The following is a 19,417-nucleotide window of genomic DNA, read 5'->3' on the forward strand; positions in this document are numbered from 1 at the left end:
CATGTACAGTATGGAATATTTTAATTTCAACCTTTCATTTGTCCCTAAATATCTGTCAGAAGAAAGAAGCTTGTAGTCTTTCCTATCACTGCCTCCTTTATTTTCCTAATCCTTGTTCTACCTGAACCCTGACAGTTCTAAGATCTCTGCCCAGGAGCACTGAAGAAATTTGAAAACCTGGACTTTTTACAGAAGTTTTGACTTAACCATATTTGCTATTGTTTAGCTTTGCACTGCTATAGTAGACACCTTTGCTAGAATGGTGTTGTTAAATCGCTGTCTTTTGATCCAAGTATATATAAGAAATAACTGCAAGAAGCATTCCCTCTACAGGTAGCTGAGAATTGCTGTACGGAGAGAGCTGATTGCCAAGAGTGGCAGGAACAGGATGACTTCAGACTTCAAAACAAGTCTTTGACAGATAACTATGCTTATGCTCAGAAGACAGATCCCAGTTTCTGTGATGACTTCTTGTCCAAACACTTTAAATGCTTTATCTGCCACTGTGGTGATATTAACAAACAGTCACATTACATCATATTTTTACATACTTTTTTTTTTTTTTTTAACACTGTTAAAATAAGGCAAAATCCAGGGTTTCAGCTGCACAGGATGAACAATATCAATCATTTATTGTACTGATAGGCAGATAATCTATTCATTGTTCCTTCAGTTAACATACACAGTTGTATTTCACATTGCATAGAGAGAACAAGCAGGTGAGAAGTTAAATCACTGTGCGTGAAGTGGGAGTAAAACCGTAAGAATGAGCTAGCTTAAATTCACTTCCATTCTTGAGCCTTTCTTCAGTGAAGATCTATCCTGCACCATGTACTCCTTAACTTTCCAAAGCTGAGAGAGCCTGGGGCTACCAGGCCATTCCTGAAACAGGCATTTAGTCGCCTGAGTTCACCTGAGGTCACGGATTAATTTCAGTGGGAGTTCAGTGCCAGAATAATCTTGAAGGATCTGAGCCTCATTGTTAGAGACGTGTTTCAAATAAAATGCATTTCCTTCTGCTTGTTAGGTAAGACACAGAGATGCATTTGAGAAGTTATATATAGCTAATCTTCTAACCTGGAATTGCTTTTGAAACAGCTTTAAATGGAGGCAACATAGATTTATTGGCTTTAAGACACAGCCCAATTTCCTTCTTATACAAGAAGATACTTGGAGTGATGACCTGGATGTTCATGGAGTTGTGCTGGCATGAAACTGGTGTAAAGTAAAAGAAGAGCTAGTCCAAAAAACAAACAAACAAACAAAAATGTGGGGGGGGTGGGAGACAGAAGAAGAGCTGTTTCTATATAGTTCTCACTTAAAAAAAAAAAAAATCTCTAGACTAGTAAAAAGCAGAGCTTAACATGTAAACCAAATTACTAAATTGGTATAAAATATTTACTAGATCTTTTGTTTATTTTAGTGTTAAATTTTAATACTATTATTACAGATTAGTAATCCAATGTAATCTAAGGAGGCACAATTTTTCAAAATAGTTGTTTTGTCCTTTACATGGTACAGAAAAAAGAATCCATGAGATAGACATGATAGACGTACTAGACAACAACAGTTTTAGGATATTAAATTTAATTACAGATTACACAGAATATGATGTAAAAACAGCAATTTACTAGAATAATTATAACCTGCAAAATGTGAAAATAGTTTAGAAAATGGATTGTCATATTCTCTGACACAGCAATAGTCATGAAAGGTACACTTATATGTTAATCTGTGTATTAACTATGCTACCTGTCATTTAGCCAGGATTCCAAAACAGATTAAAGGCATTTGTTTCTGAAGTGCCTATGTTTAAATTCAGTAAAGTTAAACAGCTAAATTGAGAACACTGTATTTTTGTCAACTACTGAAAGGAGATAAATGCTTCACCTATATGCTATCAGTTCATTATGAGAAGAGTAATCCAAAAACTGCAGAGAGCACAGACCTGTAAGTGGGTAGTCTGACAACTGAAAATATTCCTTGATGCCTTGGTAACTTTTGGACATCAGACACGCTAACTTCTCTTTTCTATTTCAGACATAAATAATGTTTTGTCTGAATTTGTATCATACAAAAAAAAAAAAAAAAGTTGTAATTGGGAGAGAGACCTTTATGTTATGTGGATCAACAAGGAAAAATGTTGTAAGTGTCAAAGGATATGATGACCACAAAATGTCAGCAGGTATATATATAGTTTTTTTTCCAGCTGTGTTTATGAAAGCCAAAAAAAAAAAAAAAAAGCCAACATATTTTAGTTTCTTTTGAATATACAGACTGGCCCAAACATAGACATTCTCTTTATCAATCTTATTGTTACAAAAACTGTACATTACAAACAGTATAGAAACAAACTCAAAGGAATGTGCCACACATCCTGGCTAATTTTCTATATGCAGTTTAAAAATACAGCCTACTCCCTTATAGTGCACAGTTATTGTGTAGATAGAGTACATCACTAGTTAAGTGGACATGAGAGAAGAGTTCTAATTTTCCTCAGCGCAGAGAATGAGAGCCAGTTCTGCTCGGTACAGCTTTCCTCCATCAGACAAGGCCATGATGCTTTTCTTGTATGTCGCAAGGTTGTTAATGTCTAATTCCTATTTAAAGAACAGATAATGCTTTATAATCCTGTTTAGTTGTCAGCATGAACAAGTTTGCTGCCAATGGCAGAAAATAAGGTGGAAAAAAAAAAAAAGGGTGTTCTCAGACTGTCCAACAGTAACACATTGAAAATGTTGTTATATATTTGTACATGATCCATGTTATAGGCATATGTTAGATTGCTGATAGCTGATGTCTCAGAAACAAGCTTTTGATAGTGTTGCTGTGTAATCGCAACTCCCTTAGTTAAGGCTTTACACTGCTATCACTTCTGCCAAGATTTTTAGTTGTGCTTTGACTTCAGGAATTATGACTTAGAAGTTCTATATTTATCTTAATTGGGTGGATTAAAGTGTCCTTAAAATCCAAATTAAATCTAATCTCTAAGGGGAAAAAAAGCCCTCTAGGATTACCTTTTTGTTCTTTTCACAGAGATCCTTCAGCAGTGCATCAAGTTCATTCTCATCTATGTATCCGTTCCCATCCTGAAAAATAATATTAAAGAGAATTTTGAGCATTTATTTTTTTCTCTTGAAGTTACAGCTAGTTTTCAACAACTTCAGAAAAGAAGTGCCCTCAATCTAATAAATTACTAAGAAGGTTTTTTCAGGACTTACTTGATCATACATCTCAAAGGCTTTATTGAACTCTTTTGCACACATTTTGACACCCTAAACACGAAGAGGAAAAAAAAAGATCATTAATGAACCTATTATGTGTGATGGTAACAATGTAACAATGTAAAGATGATAAATATTCATACCTGAAATTTAATAAGAAAATTTTCCTGTACTGGGAGTAGCCTTTGGATACAAAGAACAAAACAAATTCAGCATATTTACATCAATTAGTATGGTATTTTTTATGAAAAGAGACAGAAGGCATACCTGGCCAGTTCAGTAAGCTCCAGCTTTCCATCGTTGTTTGCATCAAACATCCTGAGCTGAAAGAATATATATTTTTACATTACTAATCACAATTAATCACCATGATAAAGAAAATGCTTCTTTGGAAAACAATTTCACTGAAATTTATGCTTAGCTTAAAACTGAAATGATGGCTCCAGGTTTCAAACTGTCACATTTACAGCGTGATACATTTATTTAAAGTGCTGAAGAAGTAATTTATAGTAATTAATTCTACTGCAAAAGCCTGGTAAGAAATGAGATGAACAATTCTGATTAACCTACTCTAAGACAGGTCTTAACCTGCCTACAGTGATGATTGTCCCATGCAAGAAAAGTGCATGTGATTATTTATAAGGGAGAGAAGTGTTGACATGATAACATTTTACTTTTGGCTTCATATCTAACAATAGCATCATTATTCTCTATTCATTAAAGTGGAACAACATTCAGGTAAAGTTCAATAGAATTCGAGGCATTCACTTCCTTAGGAAATAATAGATGTTTTATTCAATTGGCTGCTAGGTCTAAATACGTAAGTAAAGATCACATTCTGTTTCTGTGATATATTTTAAGAAAAGCCTAAAGAGGTGCTCTAGACAACCAAGACATTTTTTTGATAGTATTAAAATGGGAAATTAAATATCTCCAAGTAATTATAACTAATTTATAAGAATAAATATATTGTATTAAAATGGGAAATTAAATATCTCCAAATAATTATAACTAATTTATAAGAATAAATATATTGATGTAATTTGACAAAATAAGTGAATACTATTTCTAATAATTTTTAATCATCCTACTGTATTAAAGTGCTTTCCATTCAGCCCTTGAAAGGATTGAGGGGCACAAACAGCACACATGGAAGTACCTAGAGATATTTATGCTGCATAGGATTAATTTTTATGTCTCTGCCGATTTTTATGTCTATATAGTTCCATTTTTCTACCTTCAAATATTATTTTGCCTTTGCTGTATAAAAGAGTCACAAAAGCAGCAAACTGTACAAAGCATTTTTAGGCATTGTACTGAAAACACTACCACCCACACTCCATCCCACTTTCAATCACAGTAATTTTAGATGTAATTTTTAGAGAAGAGGAAAAGTGGAGTCTTTCATTGAGGTAAGTGTACATCCTTTTAAATACAGAAACAATTCCATTGAAAAAAATACCCAATTTCACTTTGGTAATTCACCAAAAAATGGCAATGGAGACCAGAAAAGGTGCTGATTCTATAAACAATCTATGTAACACTCTGGCTCCTTTTAACACCTGCTTTCCTTGTATAGAAGCATCTGCCTTATACACATTCCACATGAAAGGAGATTTACATTTGGAGGAGGTACGCAGTAGGAGCTGTAAAGTCAACATATTTTGATGGGTTGTTAGTGTCATGCTGTGCCTGCCTGCAGCTGCTCCGTGCTGTATGTTTTCCATCAGTCTTCTCTTCTAGTTTCTGGGGAGATTATGGGAGAGTTGATTTTATAATTTCTTTACTGTTACTTTGCTGCTAATTCTTTGTCAATGTCTCTCTCTGCAGAGACCAAAACTGAGAGGACACTTTAAGATGAAGGTCCAAAACCTCCCTAAACAAACAGGATGCATGTGTTGCCTTCACCAGGGAATAATTGCAGGTAAATGGCTTGTATTGGTACAACAAACAAGCAGATTTCTGTCAGAAAAGACACAAGTTTTGATCAATCATTCTTAGGCTTTGGTCCAGTTTGAGGGCTTGTGTGTTTACCTAACATGTTTTTGATTGCTAGTAATATTTTAGGATGAATCCAAACTGGGAAAACACAAACATAGTGTTATACATTTCCTGAAGACAAGAATTCTGATTTTTTTTTTCTTTTTGAAACATCCATTCAGAAACCATAGTGGTCTCTACCATGGAGCACCATAGTGGTGACATGGAAAGAATGCCCCAATGACAAGCTGATTTAAGGCCAGAAAAGTGACAGTTTTGTTCTAGTGTTCATCTAAAGCATTAATTTCTTCTTTTGTAATTACGTGAAGGAAACAAAAAGAGTGAGGTGCTTGTAAATCTGTTAAGAAACCACCGTGCACTGATCGCTGTTAGAACAAGAGACAGACGCTACAGCACAGCTAGAAAGGAAAATATAAGAGGAAGCCTCAAATTAATTTGATCTAAGCATAACAACATAATTAATCTTATGACAGGCAAAATTTTTCTCCTGTGAACTCTGAAGACTTTAGTTTTACACCTGATGGCATGGGAAAGCAATTATTTGCATTATGCTATGACTTGATCTGATATTATATAAACGCCAAGAAGATTCAGAATTCCTGAGCGTTTTACTGAAAGCTCTACGCATCAGAGTACTATGGCTGGAGGAGTACTTGCAGAGCTTGATGCCATGATTCATGCCTGTGTTGCAGTGACACATCTGGTCTCATTAGGACCTGGTGGGGCTCCAAATCAGTTGGAACCTTCCAGTGGCTGAAGATAAACACAATTTGGATTAAACCAATCTTGATAAAATATGCCTGTAAATAATCTTACCATTATTTCTGTGTATTCTGTTAGCTTTGAGTCTTCAATCTGCTTATTTGCTTTCTGTAACAAATCTTTCAAGAAGCTCTGTTAAAATAAATAGAGAGCAATATGTGAATTTTTAATACTGTATAAAATGCTTGTCTTGTTAATTTCAGATTAAGGTAATGGGAAATACTATTTTACTCCCACTTTAATATTTACTGCTGAGGTTCAAAATAAGTACGAAAAGAAGCATTAATTAACAGTTAGGTCCATAAAAATTTCTTTTGATCAGTTCCAGTATACTGCAGTTTTATTTGGAAAAAGTGACTCATAAAACATTATACATTGTATGCCGTTTGTTGTATTGTGAATTTGGAAAAAATAGTTTGGCTTTCTAATCAGCTTTATCAGTAAATTAAACTAATTAACCTTGAAACTGCTCGGAAAATTTGGATGTCTAATTACTTCTTGCAACGTAGGAATGATTTTACAGAAAAGATCAATGATTAATCAGGTTTTCTCCTTGCCTATGGCAGCACCTGATGCAAGAAATGAACATGTAAATCTATATTCCTCCTTCCTACCTTATTCTTTAAATGTGTGCGGCCAGATTCATCAGATTTATTATTTTTTAGAACAAGAACCTGACATGGTATCCCATGACTTTTTAACCAGGCATTTTAAACACCAGACATTTTCACTTTAAAAAATAAGATTATTTCTCTCTATGCAGTGGTTTAAACTGCTGTACTAGTAACATTAAAAAGAAGGATATCACTTTATTTGCCAAGGTTATTACAAGATCTGAAATGTCCGTATGTCTGTCAGTGCTCAATGAAGTACTAATTACTATCATTAGTTGGAGTACCATTATCTCTGTGGAAGTTTGGGTCACATTTCAAGACAGAAAATAGGGTAATTCATAAGAAAATCAATTTGAATATGTGTATTCATCCCTGAATTTGAATGCAGCCATGTTAATAGCCATATTACTTATTAGCATAGCTCTTTCAGTCTGGCCCCCTCTGTGCTGAAAGGCCCTCCTATTAGGTTCTACACAAAGAGTATGATCGAAATGTTGTAAATGGACTTTATGGAGAAATGTTTAATCTTTTGTGCGTTGACAGAAAATAGGACTGGGAAGGATGTTGAAAGGCTATCCAGTCCATCTCCATGTCTCAAGGCAGGATCATTGATATCTGAATGTCCAACATCATAGTCTGATCTGAGCTATTTTCAAACCATTCCTAAATACATGCAGCGATGGGGGGTCTGTCTGCTCCATTCCACTGCCATGATTGTTGCTGAAAAGTTTTGCTCATTTCCAGCTTAAATTTCTCTTAGGAAGTTATAGGTGGGTGTACTCCTTACATAGAAAATACTTAAAATGTTTGGGCTTGTCAAAAAATGTCTACCATTCCTAAAAATACAACTGGACATTTATGTCTTCCTTTCAGAGTTTTTCAATGTCCTGTTTCTCTGAGCCAAACAAAATCTCACAGCACGAGAGAATGGGACCATTATGACCAGTTAAAATTTCTTAATTCTTCAGCTGGTTCTCAATCAGCCCTGTCTTTTCAAGTCTAATTGAAATTATAGCAGTGGTAACAGTTCTTAAGGAACCGTCTAACAGCTGGAGAGCTCTCGGGTGCTGTGTGCCTGGCCTCCTCCTGCTCCTAACAGCTTCAGACACATCGACCTGCTGCAAGCAGGCAGCCAAAGAATGGGCTCATCTGTCTGAGGGATAAATCAAATAGGGACCCTTGGCAAATGTCATACAGGTACCAAACTCAAAGAGGAAGGAAAAAGGAATAAACTGAATCTTATCATTTGGAGTCCTGTTCTTAAGAGAAGAGCTGTAAGGATTTCAGGTGGTTGGACCTCCTGGTTAATAAAAGTTTATGTAGCTCTTCTTTAGAATACCACATAAGGGCAAAATATTCCAGGTAAAATGGATAAACACTCCTAGGTCTTTCTCTTGCTATGAAGTGTTTTGACTCCTCTGAATTTAAGCTACAGCAATTGAACTGTAGAAAATGGCCTCTTTCTGCTCAGACTCTGCCATAAGTGAGCATTTCTCCTATGAGGAGATGCTGAGAGTGTTGGGACTGTTCAGCCTGGAGAAGAGAAGGCTCCGGGGGGATCTTACCAACGTCTATAAATACCTGAAGGGAAGGTGCAATTAGGACAGAGCTATGATCTTTGCAGTGGTGCTGAGGACAAGAGGCAATGGGCACAAACTGGAACACGGGGGGTTCTCTCTGAACATCTTTTTGCACATACTAAAATTGAGTCCAAATTCCCACCAAGTTATCTAAGCAGGGCAGCATAAGTCTAGCTGTGTTAGCCTAACAGCATTACAGTGGAAACTGTATGGATTACGTGATACTCGAGAGAGCCTACTATGCCCAGTAGCATAGTGATTAGTGGTCATAATGCCCTTAGGGGAAAAAGAAAAACCACATAGCTAACCCTCCACCCTAAAAAACAAACCAACCAACCAAAACAAACAAACAAAAAGAACAACATAGCTTTCACAGGCCTATCTGGTTTCCCTTGGCAGAAATCACCTTTCTTACTTCTAAACTAGAGTACCTGCTATTCTCAGTCGCTTGAGACAGACATCGATCCAAATTAAACTATGTTTTTAGAAACGTTTATCAGATTAGAGTTGCACTTAAAATAATTCACTGGTGATACAAACATCAGCTAATCATATTGCCTTTCAGTCGTGTCTGAAATGCAAATACATACACCAGCGGGTGTCTGAAGAAAAAGATCCTGTGCCTGTAATCCAATGCCTGCTCTCATTTTGTGCACACTCATAGGTATCAGCTTACCTTAAGTTCCTCAGAATCAATGAAGCCACTGTGGTCACTGTCATATTTTCTCCATGTCTGCAATCAGAACACAGATGATTTGACGATGTATTTATGGCAATCAGGTCTTGGGTGATTTTACAAAAGGAAACTTTTCACACTGTACCTGCATGAAGTCTTCACTTGACTTTAGCTGCTGGCACCTGAAGAACAACAGGAAATTCTCCTCCGTCGGTAATATCTGAGCAAGCTGTAACAGATTTTTAAAAAGATTAAATTTTGATTGTTAGCCCAGCCGAGCCTAAGAGTATGAAAGCTTCAAAAGAAGCAAGAAATTTTTCATGATCCCACTGCCCCATTGTGGCCCCACTGGAAGCGTCATTGTTAGACAAAACATTTGGAAAATGCATCTGGTTTTGCCATATTCATCGAGGTCAAACAGAAGTGAGGTCTGAGAGAAGACAGTGAAATAGTTTACTGAAGGGTCAGCTAGGGGAAGAGGGAAAAAAATTACCTGTGCAAAGTCAGAATCTGGTGAAAACCTTGGAATCAACATGAAGGAAGCATGGATGAGTGTGGAGGACCATGAATAAGAAAGTGAGGAAGAAAGACTACTAACAGGTACTGAGTAAGAGAAGAAGGAGATGGGAGCACTGACATGAAGAACGTGTAAGGAAAGCAGAAAAATAAATTGGAAAAAAAAAAAACAAAACAGGAGGGAAAAAGAAAGTGGGTAGGGTAAGGAGATGGCAACTGGCGATCATTTGTCAGGCAGAGATGTGTTCAAGAAGAGCTATAAATACCATAAGGGAATCAAAAGGGCTTTTAGCCCTGCAAAATCAGGGGTGGTTCTTCCAATGCCTATGCTCTACAAAAGGCTTTTTTAAAATCAGACATTATTGTACTGATTTTTGAAAATGTTCATTTACTATAACTCAATTTTGGCAAGTGACAAATGTAGAAGATGGAGAGTACGCTATATAATTTCATGTAAAATCATGATTTGTTTTTAACAAAAGCCTAATATTTTTTTTTCTGTGCTCAAAATGTATGAAATATGTTTTGATTAGAGAAAACTTTTTACTTGAAGAATAGACCAGCTGTGCTTACTAGGAAGAGAAAATGGAGAAAGCAGGATTTCTTCGCTGCATTCTTTTATGAAAAATGACATCTGCAGACTTCCTGTAGCCCCATCTTAAAATTTGTATTCAAATTTTTTGTTTCTGTGCATTCATTTCACATCCTAAAATCCCTTGTTCTGCTATTGCCTTCTTCCGTACTATTGTCTAATTGCTTGATTTTTTTATTTTTTAATTTGATTCTCGTTGCACTGTAGGTGACTTCAGCTCTCCCTCTCCCTCTATAGGCACAAGGTGATGGAAACGGATCTCTAGTTTCTCTAAAATTATCTGTGCAAGAAATGAGTGATATGCGTTAAGTGCTGGTGCAACTGCAAACATGCGTCAGAGTACTCTCCTTACAGAAATGGAGCCGTTGATTACAGACTGCCAAGCACATCACCGCGTTCTGAGTGCTTTTGCTAAATGGCTGAAAACCAAACCTAATCAACTTAAACAATGTGTTTTTTGTCAGCAGCCTTTGAAATCTACCCCATTATAAATGGCATATACATAAATGGGTAAGTGCACATTTGTATATACGCAACAGCTAAATGCGTGCAACTTTGTACTGATTTATGGAAACTTTTCTTTATTTCTCCCATGGGAGGGGGCTTTGACTTTTGGAGTAAATCAGCATTGCTACTGAACAGTAAACATTGGATAGAAGGACTGATTATAAAAAAAAAAAGTTGAGGGAAGGGACTGATTATGACAATGAAAAAGAGTCTACATGTGTGGAAACTGGAAGTCCTAGTTAGTGGGACAGCTATAGCTAAATCTGGTGAATTTTGCAAGGGTGCTAAATGCAAAACAAGAACTTTCCAAAGCATCATTAACAGCTTACTAGCAGTACCTAACTGGATATGAGGCACAGAATATATTACCTGTGGAAGAAAATTATTTTAAACTATACCTCCTGCCCTTTGTAGGTGTCACACAGAGAAAAGCACAGGCTTTTGCATTACAAAGACGTAGTAGCTCAGTATTCAATATTAGCTCAGACTTCTGCCAAAAATAAGTCTTTTCTGTTTTCCTTCTTTCAAACCCTTTAGTATCATATGAACAATATAGCTAAGGAAAAGTCCAGTTGTCCTAGCATCAAATAGCATTAAATTGCTTTTCATTGAAACCTGTGCAGTAGTAAGGGATAGGGAATTTCCCATTCCCTGCTATGGAAAGGAAAGATGGGAACCCGATGCTGTTTCTGATGAAGACTTCTTCGTGAGGATGGGCATGCTGGGACCCTGTGAGTGTCTTTCAGTAAGAGTGCAGACTGCCACGAGTTCTTATGCATGGCAACAGAGGCAGTTTTGGGGGTGCTTCTGTGCACTCTGCTGCTTTTATGGAGAACATCAGCTATTTCTTTATCATAAGTAATAGTAATAATACTCAGCTACAAGCTGATGTAGATCTTTATAGGATACATAGCAGAAAAAATATTCTCAGATATCAAAACAATAACAGAGCTATTATCTAGAAGTCATTCTCTAAATAAATTTTGTTGATCATTAAGATACCTTTCATATAACTCAGTGAATTTGCTTCTCAAAATCTTATAATAGAGAACAGAAGTAAAAATAATATTTTAGGCTAATAAGTAGCTATTTTTATGGTGGAAGTGTCAAATAATGTCAATGTGGAATTACTGCAGTCCTGAGTTTCAAACCCCCAGGTTCCACCTTCACATTTTAGTGCAAGCATTGGCCTGAATGAGTACAAAAGGTGAACGAAAGGTCTCTTACAAAATGGCAAGGTAGTGGACAGGTCAGGCTCTGCACTTAGCTTGTAGGCACTGGATAAAAACTAGTGGGCTAAGTACAGTGTGCTTCTGAAGACAGAATTGACGCTTAATCTGAGCACAAAGCTGAAAATCCACTCCTTCCTCTGTGAAGCCACCCAGGCCTCCTCTATATCTTAGCTCAACAAACCTCTCCTTGAACATTCATTATCTGCTAGAACATTTTCCTTCAGTTGCTGGGGTATTCATTATGATGACTGGAAGGCTGAATGCATTTATGTAATTTTTTTTAAACAGCATTCATATACTTTTTTCAGAAGAAGTGTTTGCTGTACAATGCAAATGGAAGCAATCTGAAATTAGTGGACGTTTTTATTTACAAGGAAGGAGAATCAAGTCCAAATAGCAACTTTAGCACCATACTGCACGTACAACATAGTCTGAGTCCCATCAGCATTTTCCAAATCAAGCTTCTTGCTGATGTCAGTGAAAAAAAATATAGCCTTTGGGTTAGGAAGCTGCTATATTAAGGGAAAAAGTCCCTTCAGTCACTGAACTGAGAGCTGTCAATATTCAGTGGCTTCAGTGGATGCTGAACATGGCTGGCAGTTCACTGGAGGTGGTAAGCACCTTACAGTATTAGGCCTTGTGGGATTTGATCACCTTTACCCATTAAGTCAATAGTACAATCAGAAATAGAACTAGAAAGGCAAAACTCTTGGTTATCTTCCCTAAGCAAAGAACCACAGTCTTTTGCTTTTGCAAAGTCTCTACACATTCTTCTAGCATGTAATGCTTCTATTACATGTATTCAGAAATACTAAATTAAACAGGATTATTCAACAGCAAATGAATAAGCATTTGTTAGTGCAAACAATTTGTTAGTACAAATTAACACACATTCTTTTCAGACGCAAAAGTACTTGATCAATGCTAATATTGTCAAAAGATGCAATTTTAAAATAGATTATAGCTGTAAGTGAAAGAAACTTTTCATATTTCCATAGTTTAGTCATAAATAGATACGCATTTAAACAAGTATTTGCAATTCAGACACATGACAGAGGGCAAAAGATATCCTGAAGTGATCTATTATATCAGCAGTGATACATCCTATTGACTTTTACAGATTCTATTCAGTCCTCTATTTTAAAAATAGCTACTGACCCAGAGTTGGTCACTGTAGAAATTTTGCAGACGTGGCTTGTATCTAGCTGTTTCTTAATTAGCTCTCTAGGTCAAATTTCTTAGTATCAGAAAATATAAAAAATAAAAAATAATAATAAAAAAGCATTTAATAATAGCATTTAATAATAAAGCCTCAGTCTCAAAGCACTCCGTGTGACATAAATGAGTTGTAGGTTTAGGCTTGACATAGTGACTTCTCAAGCTGTAACCCAACAAATTCTCCTTTTTGATTTGCAGCACTGGACAATGAAAGCAAGAGGAAACACAATGGTTCCCTGCTTCCTAGATAGTTGTCTAAATTACATGTATACAGTTATTGAGAGCCTGTAAGTGTAGAACAGTTTGGCTGACTGCATATCTGTTCTCTTTAGAAAGTGGGAGGAAGAAACGGGAATTTTCTCCCTAAAATTTTTTTTCAAGTTCAAGAAAGGTCTGGATCACAACTACTGTTAAAATTTTGATTAAATTTAACATGATTAACGTGCTATTTTACCATATATGTCTGTTTTAGAATAAGCTACATATAGCGACTGCCTAGTTACATTCACTTGTGTGTTGCCCTAATTATAGGAGTGGTGACAGAGCATTAGTTCAGTATCATACATAGAAATAAATCATATTTACTTTTCGCAATTTCAATTTCTAAAATGGAGCTGTTAGCTGCTTCACAGGAAATCTAAATTGCTGTTGATGCTTATTTGTACTGAATAAAGCATGCAAAGCTAAATGAAGTTTACTGAAATTATCTGGAGAAGGGTAAGGAGCACTTTACTTTTTGGTAAGAAAAAAAAGTCATTAGTGAAAAAAATGCTAAGGATTCTAAGACAGAGAAAGAATTTTCTGTGTTACTAAAAATCCAAACTATTTACATAATATGTTCATATTGTTCTGTGCTAAATGTATTTTCTACAAATAAACGTGTTAATCATTTGTTATAAAGTGATTATCTTACCTCAACTATTCCTATTTTTCCATCAGTAGCTTTGCCATATTGGTCCACAAAAGCTTTCATTTCAGGTGTCAAATCCTGTGAAGTTATAATGTGAGAATTATCATTTATAAAATACAGAGAAACATACACAAACTACTTGGAGCATCCTCTTAGTCACCAAATAATTTACTACACTTAACAAAGTATTTGCACTTACTGTATTACTCTTATATCACACTTATTCACACTTATTACTCAAGTTGTTATAAAATTGAGTAAATTTTTTATGATGAATAATGTCACTGTGATAAATTTTACTTCCCAGAGGATTATATTATAGTCAACGAGAACAATTGGCATCTAAATACTTGGATCTAAATACTCCTATTTTAGTTTACAGAATGAAAAAAGAAGACATGTTGGAAGATGTGTATAACAGCTCTGTTGTTTAAGGGGATAACAGTAAAGTTCATTGGTAATTATTAGTCAATTTTCTATGTTTTCACTTTTAAATGACAAACTTCAAGGCAGTGCAACATCCTTCAAAATAAGGAACATTTCAGTATAATACATCTGAACACCAATATAGTCTTTATACATCCTTGAGTTGATTTTACCTGAACAATGGATGCTATTTTAGCCCTAAAAAAAACTCATGAGGCTATCACATTTTTCACTGCGTAGTATTTACTTATCATAAAAACAGTATCCAAATGTCACTGCTGTAATGTAGAAAAGCAGGTTTGAGAGGGAGAAAGCTTTGAGCAGTACCTTAAATCTGACAGAATAAAGCCAGCATAGCTGTTCATTATATAAATTATGTCTCTTGATATACATTTGTACTCGGAGATTGTCTTCTGCCTAGGCTACGGCAAAGGTACTTGTACTTACACTTCAACTGGACATGCGTTGCTTTTCTATAAGCTGTCATCAACCTTCAATACTGATTAAACTTCTAATTTTCTTTACATTTTCTATTGGTCTAAGCTAGTTAAGCCATGCAGCAAGAATCAGGACTACAGCTGTGTTAAAATAATTGACAATTCTACAGTTATAGATGAAGATACAGCAGCCTTTAGATTAAAGCTTTAGTTGCTCTAATAGATCTGATTACATAGGACCTAAGTGATTCTCTCACTGGAGACACAGGGAATCTCAGCTGTACAAACTCAGTTGTAGTTTGTCCCAAATTTCAACTACAAAAGCTACCTAAAATGTCAGTTCTTTATAGCTGATACAATCATGGCCTAGTATCCTATTTATGTCAAAGTCATCCATGGCAGGTTAGTAATTTGCCGGGGCTTTAATTAGAGATGTCGTTATTAATACAATGCAGTTCAATGTCACCTCTCATCTTATGATCCCAAAGTGGGCACGTTTGCTTAGCAGTTGGAATGGAGAATTTAGACACCTGGATTTTAATTAGTCCTGGTTAAATATTTTGCTAATCCTTCTCACAGCACTTCTACAGTGCCAGACAGTGTCCAGCTGTTGAAGGAGGCACAGTTGCTTACAGGCTAAACAAAACAAGATGCTCTTCCTCTTGTATGTTCTCCAGAAAGGTTTTTTTCACCCACTTTGTGTTCACTTCAGTTACTCTTCAGCTTGTTGACGAATTTTTCAAGTCATGTTATTCAAATGAATGTTTTCAGTCAAAAAAACTTGCTTAAATTTAATCAAGTCCAGTCCTAATCTTGATACAGATGCAGTGCGCAATGCTTGAAATTAAGAAACTTGTTCTTCACACCTTCATCTGCCCTCTTAAAACTTAAGAGACACTTATCGAACCAAGTGGAACTTGGAACTTTTTTGGAATGATTTTAAAAATGTAAGGACAGATGGCACTACAGAAACACTTACACGACTGCATTCATAAACACCTATTAAATCGCATATTTCTCTGGAGAAATAATGTCATCATCTGCATTTGCAGAGAAAGTAAGTAACAGATGTGGAAAAACTTGTCTAAGATACTGATTGCCTCTCTATTGACCTCTTTGTCAAAACACCCTGAAGTTTCTTCTGGCAATGGGCACACCTAAGTAGAGAACATAAGGCATAAAAAGTGGGGCACAGCAAATGGAAGCTATGCATTTATAGTTATACAGCTTTTATCTTTAAAAAGAGGCAGTTCTTTCAAAGTGTCTGAAAGTATGTCAGATCAATTCACTGTCTACCACAGTGAAAACACATAGTGTGACCAAAGGAAAGCCCAAGCCCTGACACTTCTGAGTGCACATGCACCCTCTGGAGCAAAGGCAGTTCCAGTCACGGGGCTAACATCAGTCGGGTTGCATGCTACTGCTCCGTCTGAGAAAAAGCAACCATGAAAGTACAGGCTTACCGAGTGGATTAATAAAAGGATTAGAATTAGAACATAATTAGAACAGCTCTGTAGTTGGGAAGAATATTGGGAAATGTTAAACCATCCTATTCAATGACAGAATCAATGTGATTCTTTAATGCATATGGCATGACTGATGTAAAATCCAGCTATGAAGAATGCATAATTGAATATTTCAAAAATAGTGAGCAGGAGAGTGACCTGAAATGCAGAAGTTAATGATGACAAAGAAGCTTTGGGGTGTTAAAAGAAGGACAGCCAAGGAAATGACATATAACCTACACTAGTTTCTCAATGTGTCCCTTCTGGCAAAAGGAAAGAAATTTGAAGCTACTGAATTAGTATCCCATGAGACAAGACACGAACTAATGAGATGCTTGTTTGGCAAATGAGCCTTCAAATCCAAGAATCAGCTTAGATTGAAACCCAAGATGACATATATCCATAATCTAGAAAAAGACTTCAGCATCCAATGTAACATCTACCAAAAGGAGAGCCAATGAACCAAGTACCAAATATGATGTTTCTACAGATCAATATAATTGCTCTTTTCAAAAGAAAGTTCCAAAAACAGAACTGATTCAGAGAAATGGCAAAGAAAAACTTAATTAAACATCTGAGCATTTAAAAAAAAAAAAGTGAGATACAGGCAGAGGTTATGCAAAAGACAGCATAAATAACGTAGCAGATAAGAATAATCCTGATAGGCTTTTCTGTGTTACTTTGAGCAGGCTTTTTTTTTTTTTTTTTTTTTTTTTTTTTTTTTAAGAGAAGGTGCACACTTCCTTGGAGCCAGAAAAGAATCTGATTTTGAAACAACTGATATTTTCCCCTGAAGCTTCTAATTCATTTTTTTAACTTCTGAAAATTGTATAAGGATTTCTACTGAGAATACCATTGATACTAAATATATACAGGCTTCAGTATCTCCTTTCTAATGGACATACTTAAGTTTCCTGCACTCTATTGTGAAAGAGAGATTTGTTCTGCTGAACTACCTGAAAGATATTGAAGTTGTGTTTAACCTTCTCTGTGAAAAAAAAAACTCATAAATACAATTTTTTCTTTCTAAAAGAAGCCAGATTCATTTACTATTTTTGTGAAGTTCTTTGAAATTTTAGTTTAAAGTTATTAACACTCATGAAAATGAGTATCTACACCAATGGCTATAAGAAGAATTAACTGATACCAAGACTGCAGTAACATTAGAGGCATTGCTGGGAGACAGATTTTCAGATCTGTGAAGTTTACACTCATACAATTACTAAAAGATAAAAATTTCCACAGAATAAACTGAGGCATACTTTTTTTTTTTTTTTTCAGTCACTTCTAAAATATATAACTTCAAAGCAAAGTTAATTACCAAAAAGCTATTGCTCGATTTGGAGGTATACTTATATGAAGTAATAACCTATTTCACCCATGCAGACATGTCATTCAGTTAGATTAAAATTTTACTGTTACTTCGGAAGTATTTCTGCATAGATTGACTACAATAAATTTGATATATTTATACATATATGAAATTGATACTAATTATTTCAAAGGTAAATAACTTGTTAAAAAGCTTTACTTCTATTTTAATTCAGATCTTTATACGGAATCATTTATTTCTCTCCTCTCTCCCCCCACCCCTTCTTTTTCCCAAGAGAGTATAGTTTGGAGGAAATTTTCGATCAATACATTAATAACTCATGTGGAGAATTGCATTGACAACATTGTCAAAAACTTTGCTGGACCTGTGAGCAATTTAAACTATGAGGATTTGATACTCGTATTCCTGGTGTACAACTCTGGTGAAGGGCACGAAGTGGTTGGCAGTCATCTGCAGATCTATTTACTGACCAGCAAGGGGCAGAAATGCATTTCAGCCCATGCTGCCCATTAAGCACGAAATTAAAGCAGAGTCCAACTAACTTGAAGTGCTTGCTCGTTTTTCTTTTCTCTCTCCATCTCTTTTTTTAAGTATCAGTACATAACTGGCTCGGGTTGTGATGGGATAAAGTCCCATCCATGACAAAAGGGTAATGTCCACGCATTTGCTGACCTTTTTAAAGCCCTTTTAGACGTATCAGCTCGTAGCCTGGTGAGATGTGAATGGGACCTGCTCTCCAGATGGATGGACCCTGCCCTCTCCAAACCAGACGATGTATTTCATATTAAACCTGCAGATTTCTAACTGCCCTACTTCCCTCTGCCTGCTAAGGCTCCTGCATGCACCGTGTGATGGCCATAGGGCAGGGGAGGAATCGGGGCACCGGAGTTTGCTCAAGAAAACTCTTCTTTCCCGGAGGAGACGGAAACGTTAACCTACCAAGCCTGCCTTCTTCCTCGCCTGCTGCAGCTCCTGGATGAAGTTTTGTAGCTCCTTCCCATCCATGTACCCATTGCCTACAACAAAAAGAGTTACGCTTGCGGCCACCGCTCCCTCCAAACTCTCTCCGCTCTCCAGCGCCGGCAGAGACTCCTCGGCCCGAGGGCTGCCTCCGGGGGGCTCCCGGCACACCTCGCCCGACCCCAACCACAACCCCGACCCCAAAGCTGCTGGGGGCGGCGGTGGCAGAGCGGGGATCTCTCCTCTCCCCCCGTCTTACTCCCCCCCCCCCCCAGAGGCTGTGTCCCCCTCCCCTCTCGCAGCCCCCCTTCCAGCCGCCCCCCTGCCGCCCCGGGGAAGGGACGAGAGTCACCGTCGGAGTCGTAGTGGTGCCAGATCTCGAAGAACTGGGCGGCCGAGATCTCCACGCCCTGCAGGTGGCTCTCCGCCGTCATGATGATGGAGGGGGGCGCGGAGGGGGGCGCGGAGGGGGCGCGGAAGGGGGGCGCGGAGGGGGCGCTGTCCGCGGTGCTGACTCTGCCCGCGGCCGGCGCGACGCCGATAGCGACGGCGACAGCGGCGACAGCGGCGGCTCCGACGGCTCCTCCCGCCGCCGCCCCGCCGAGGGCTATTTATTGGGGCCGCCCCGGCCGGCCACTCCTCCCGGCTCTGCCCTGCCCGCCCTGCGTGCGAAGGGGGGGCCGGGGTCTCCCCCCGGAGGGTGCCGCCCTCCCCTCGGCGTGGGGAGGGAGGGTTGGGGGCCGGCGGGTCCCCCCAAGTTATCTTGGGGTCCTGATGCTGAAGCGGTGGTCGTGGATCTGCCGGCTGAGCCGTCGGGTTCCCGGCTGGGGAAGGGTGCTGGGTGTCAGCTCTGTGGGATGGTCCCGTGCGAGGTGCTGGGGTCACCCCATTCGTGAGTGATCCGTCCCCAAACTGTGTCTGCAG

The 19,417-nt window shown here is 37.6% G+C and overlaps 1 protein-coding gene across 1 annotated transcript; it reads right to left on the reverse strand.

The window, feature by feature from the left end:
* Positions 1-597: 597 nt before the first annotated feature.
* On the reverse strand, positions 598-18,979 carry CALB1 (calbindin 1). The gene is made up of 11 exons (XM_084507539.1): positions 18,846-18,979; positions 18,473-18,549; positions 13,836-13,910; positions 9,003-9,086; positions 8,858-8,914; positions 6,042-6,119; positions 3,492-3,547; positions 3,368-3,407; positions 3,222-3,275; positions 3,018-3,089; positions 598-2,600 (listed from the first exon to the last, which is right to left on the reverse strand). The coding sequence occupies exons 1-11, from the start codon at positions 18,925-18,927 to the stop codon at positions 2,487-2,489; spliced, it is 789 nt and encodes a 262-aa protein (XP_084363665.1). The 5' UTR covers positions 18,928-18,979; the 3' UTR covers positions 598-2,486.
* Positions 18,980-19,417: the final 438 nt, after the last annotated feature.

The sequence above is a fragment of the Aythya ferina genome (assembly GCF_964211825.1).
Source record: "Aythya ferina genome assembly, chromosome: 2".
In the NCBI taxonomy this organism is placed as follows: Eukaryota; Metazoa; Chordata; class Aves; order Anseriformes; family Anatidae; genus Aythya; species Aythya ferina.

Coding starts and splice junctions, on each gene's coding strand:
- CALB1 (XM_084507539.1), bottom strand. CDS start 18,927: ATGACGGCGGAGAGCCACCTGCAGGGCGTGGAGATCTCGGCCGCCCAG. Junction 8,915..9,002: donor CAAGTGAAGACTTCATGCAG/GTACAGTGTGAA, acceptor TTCTGATTGCAG/ACATGGAGAAAATATGACAG. Junction 3,090..3,221: donor CCTTTGAGATGTATGATCAA/GTAAGTCCTGAA, acceptor ATTATTTTTCAG/GATGGGAACGGATACATAGA.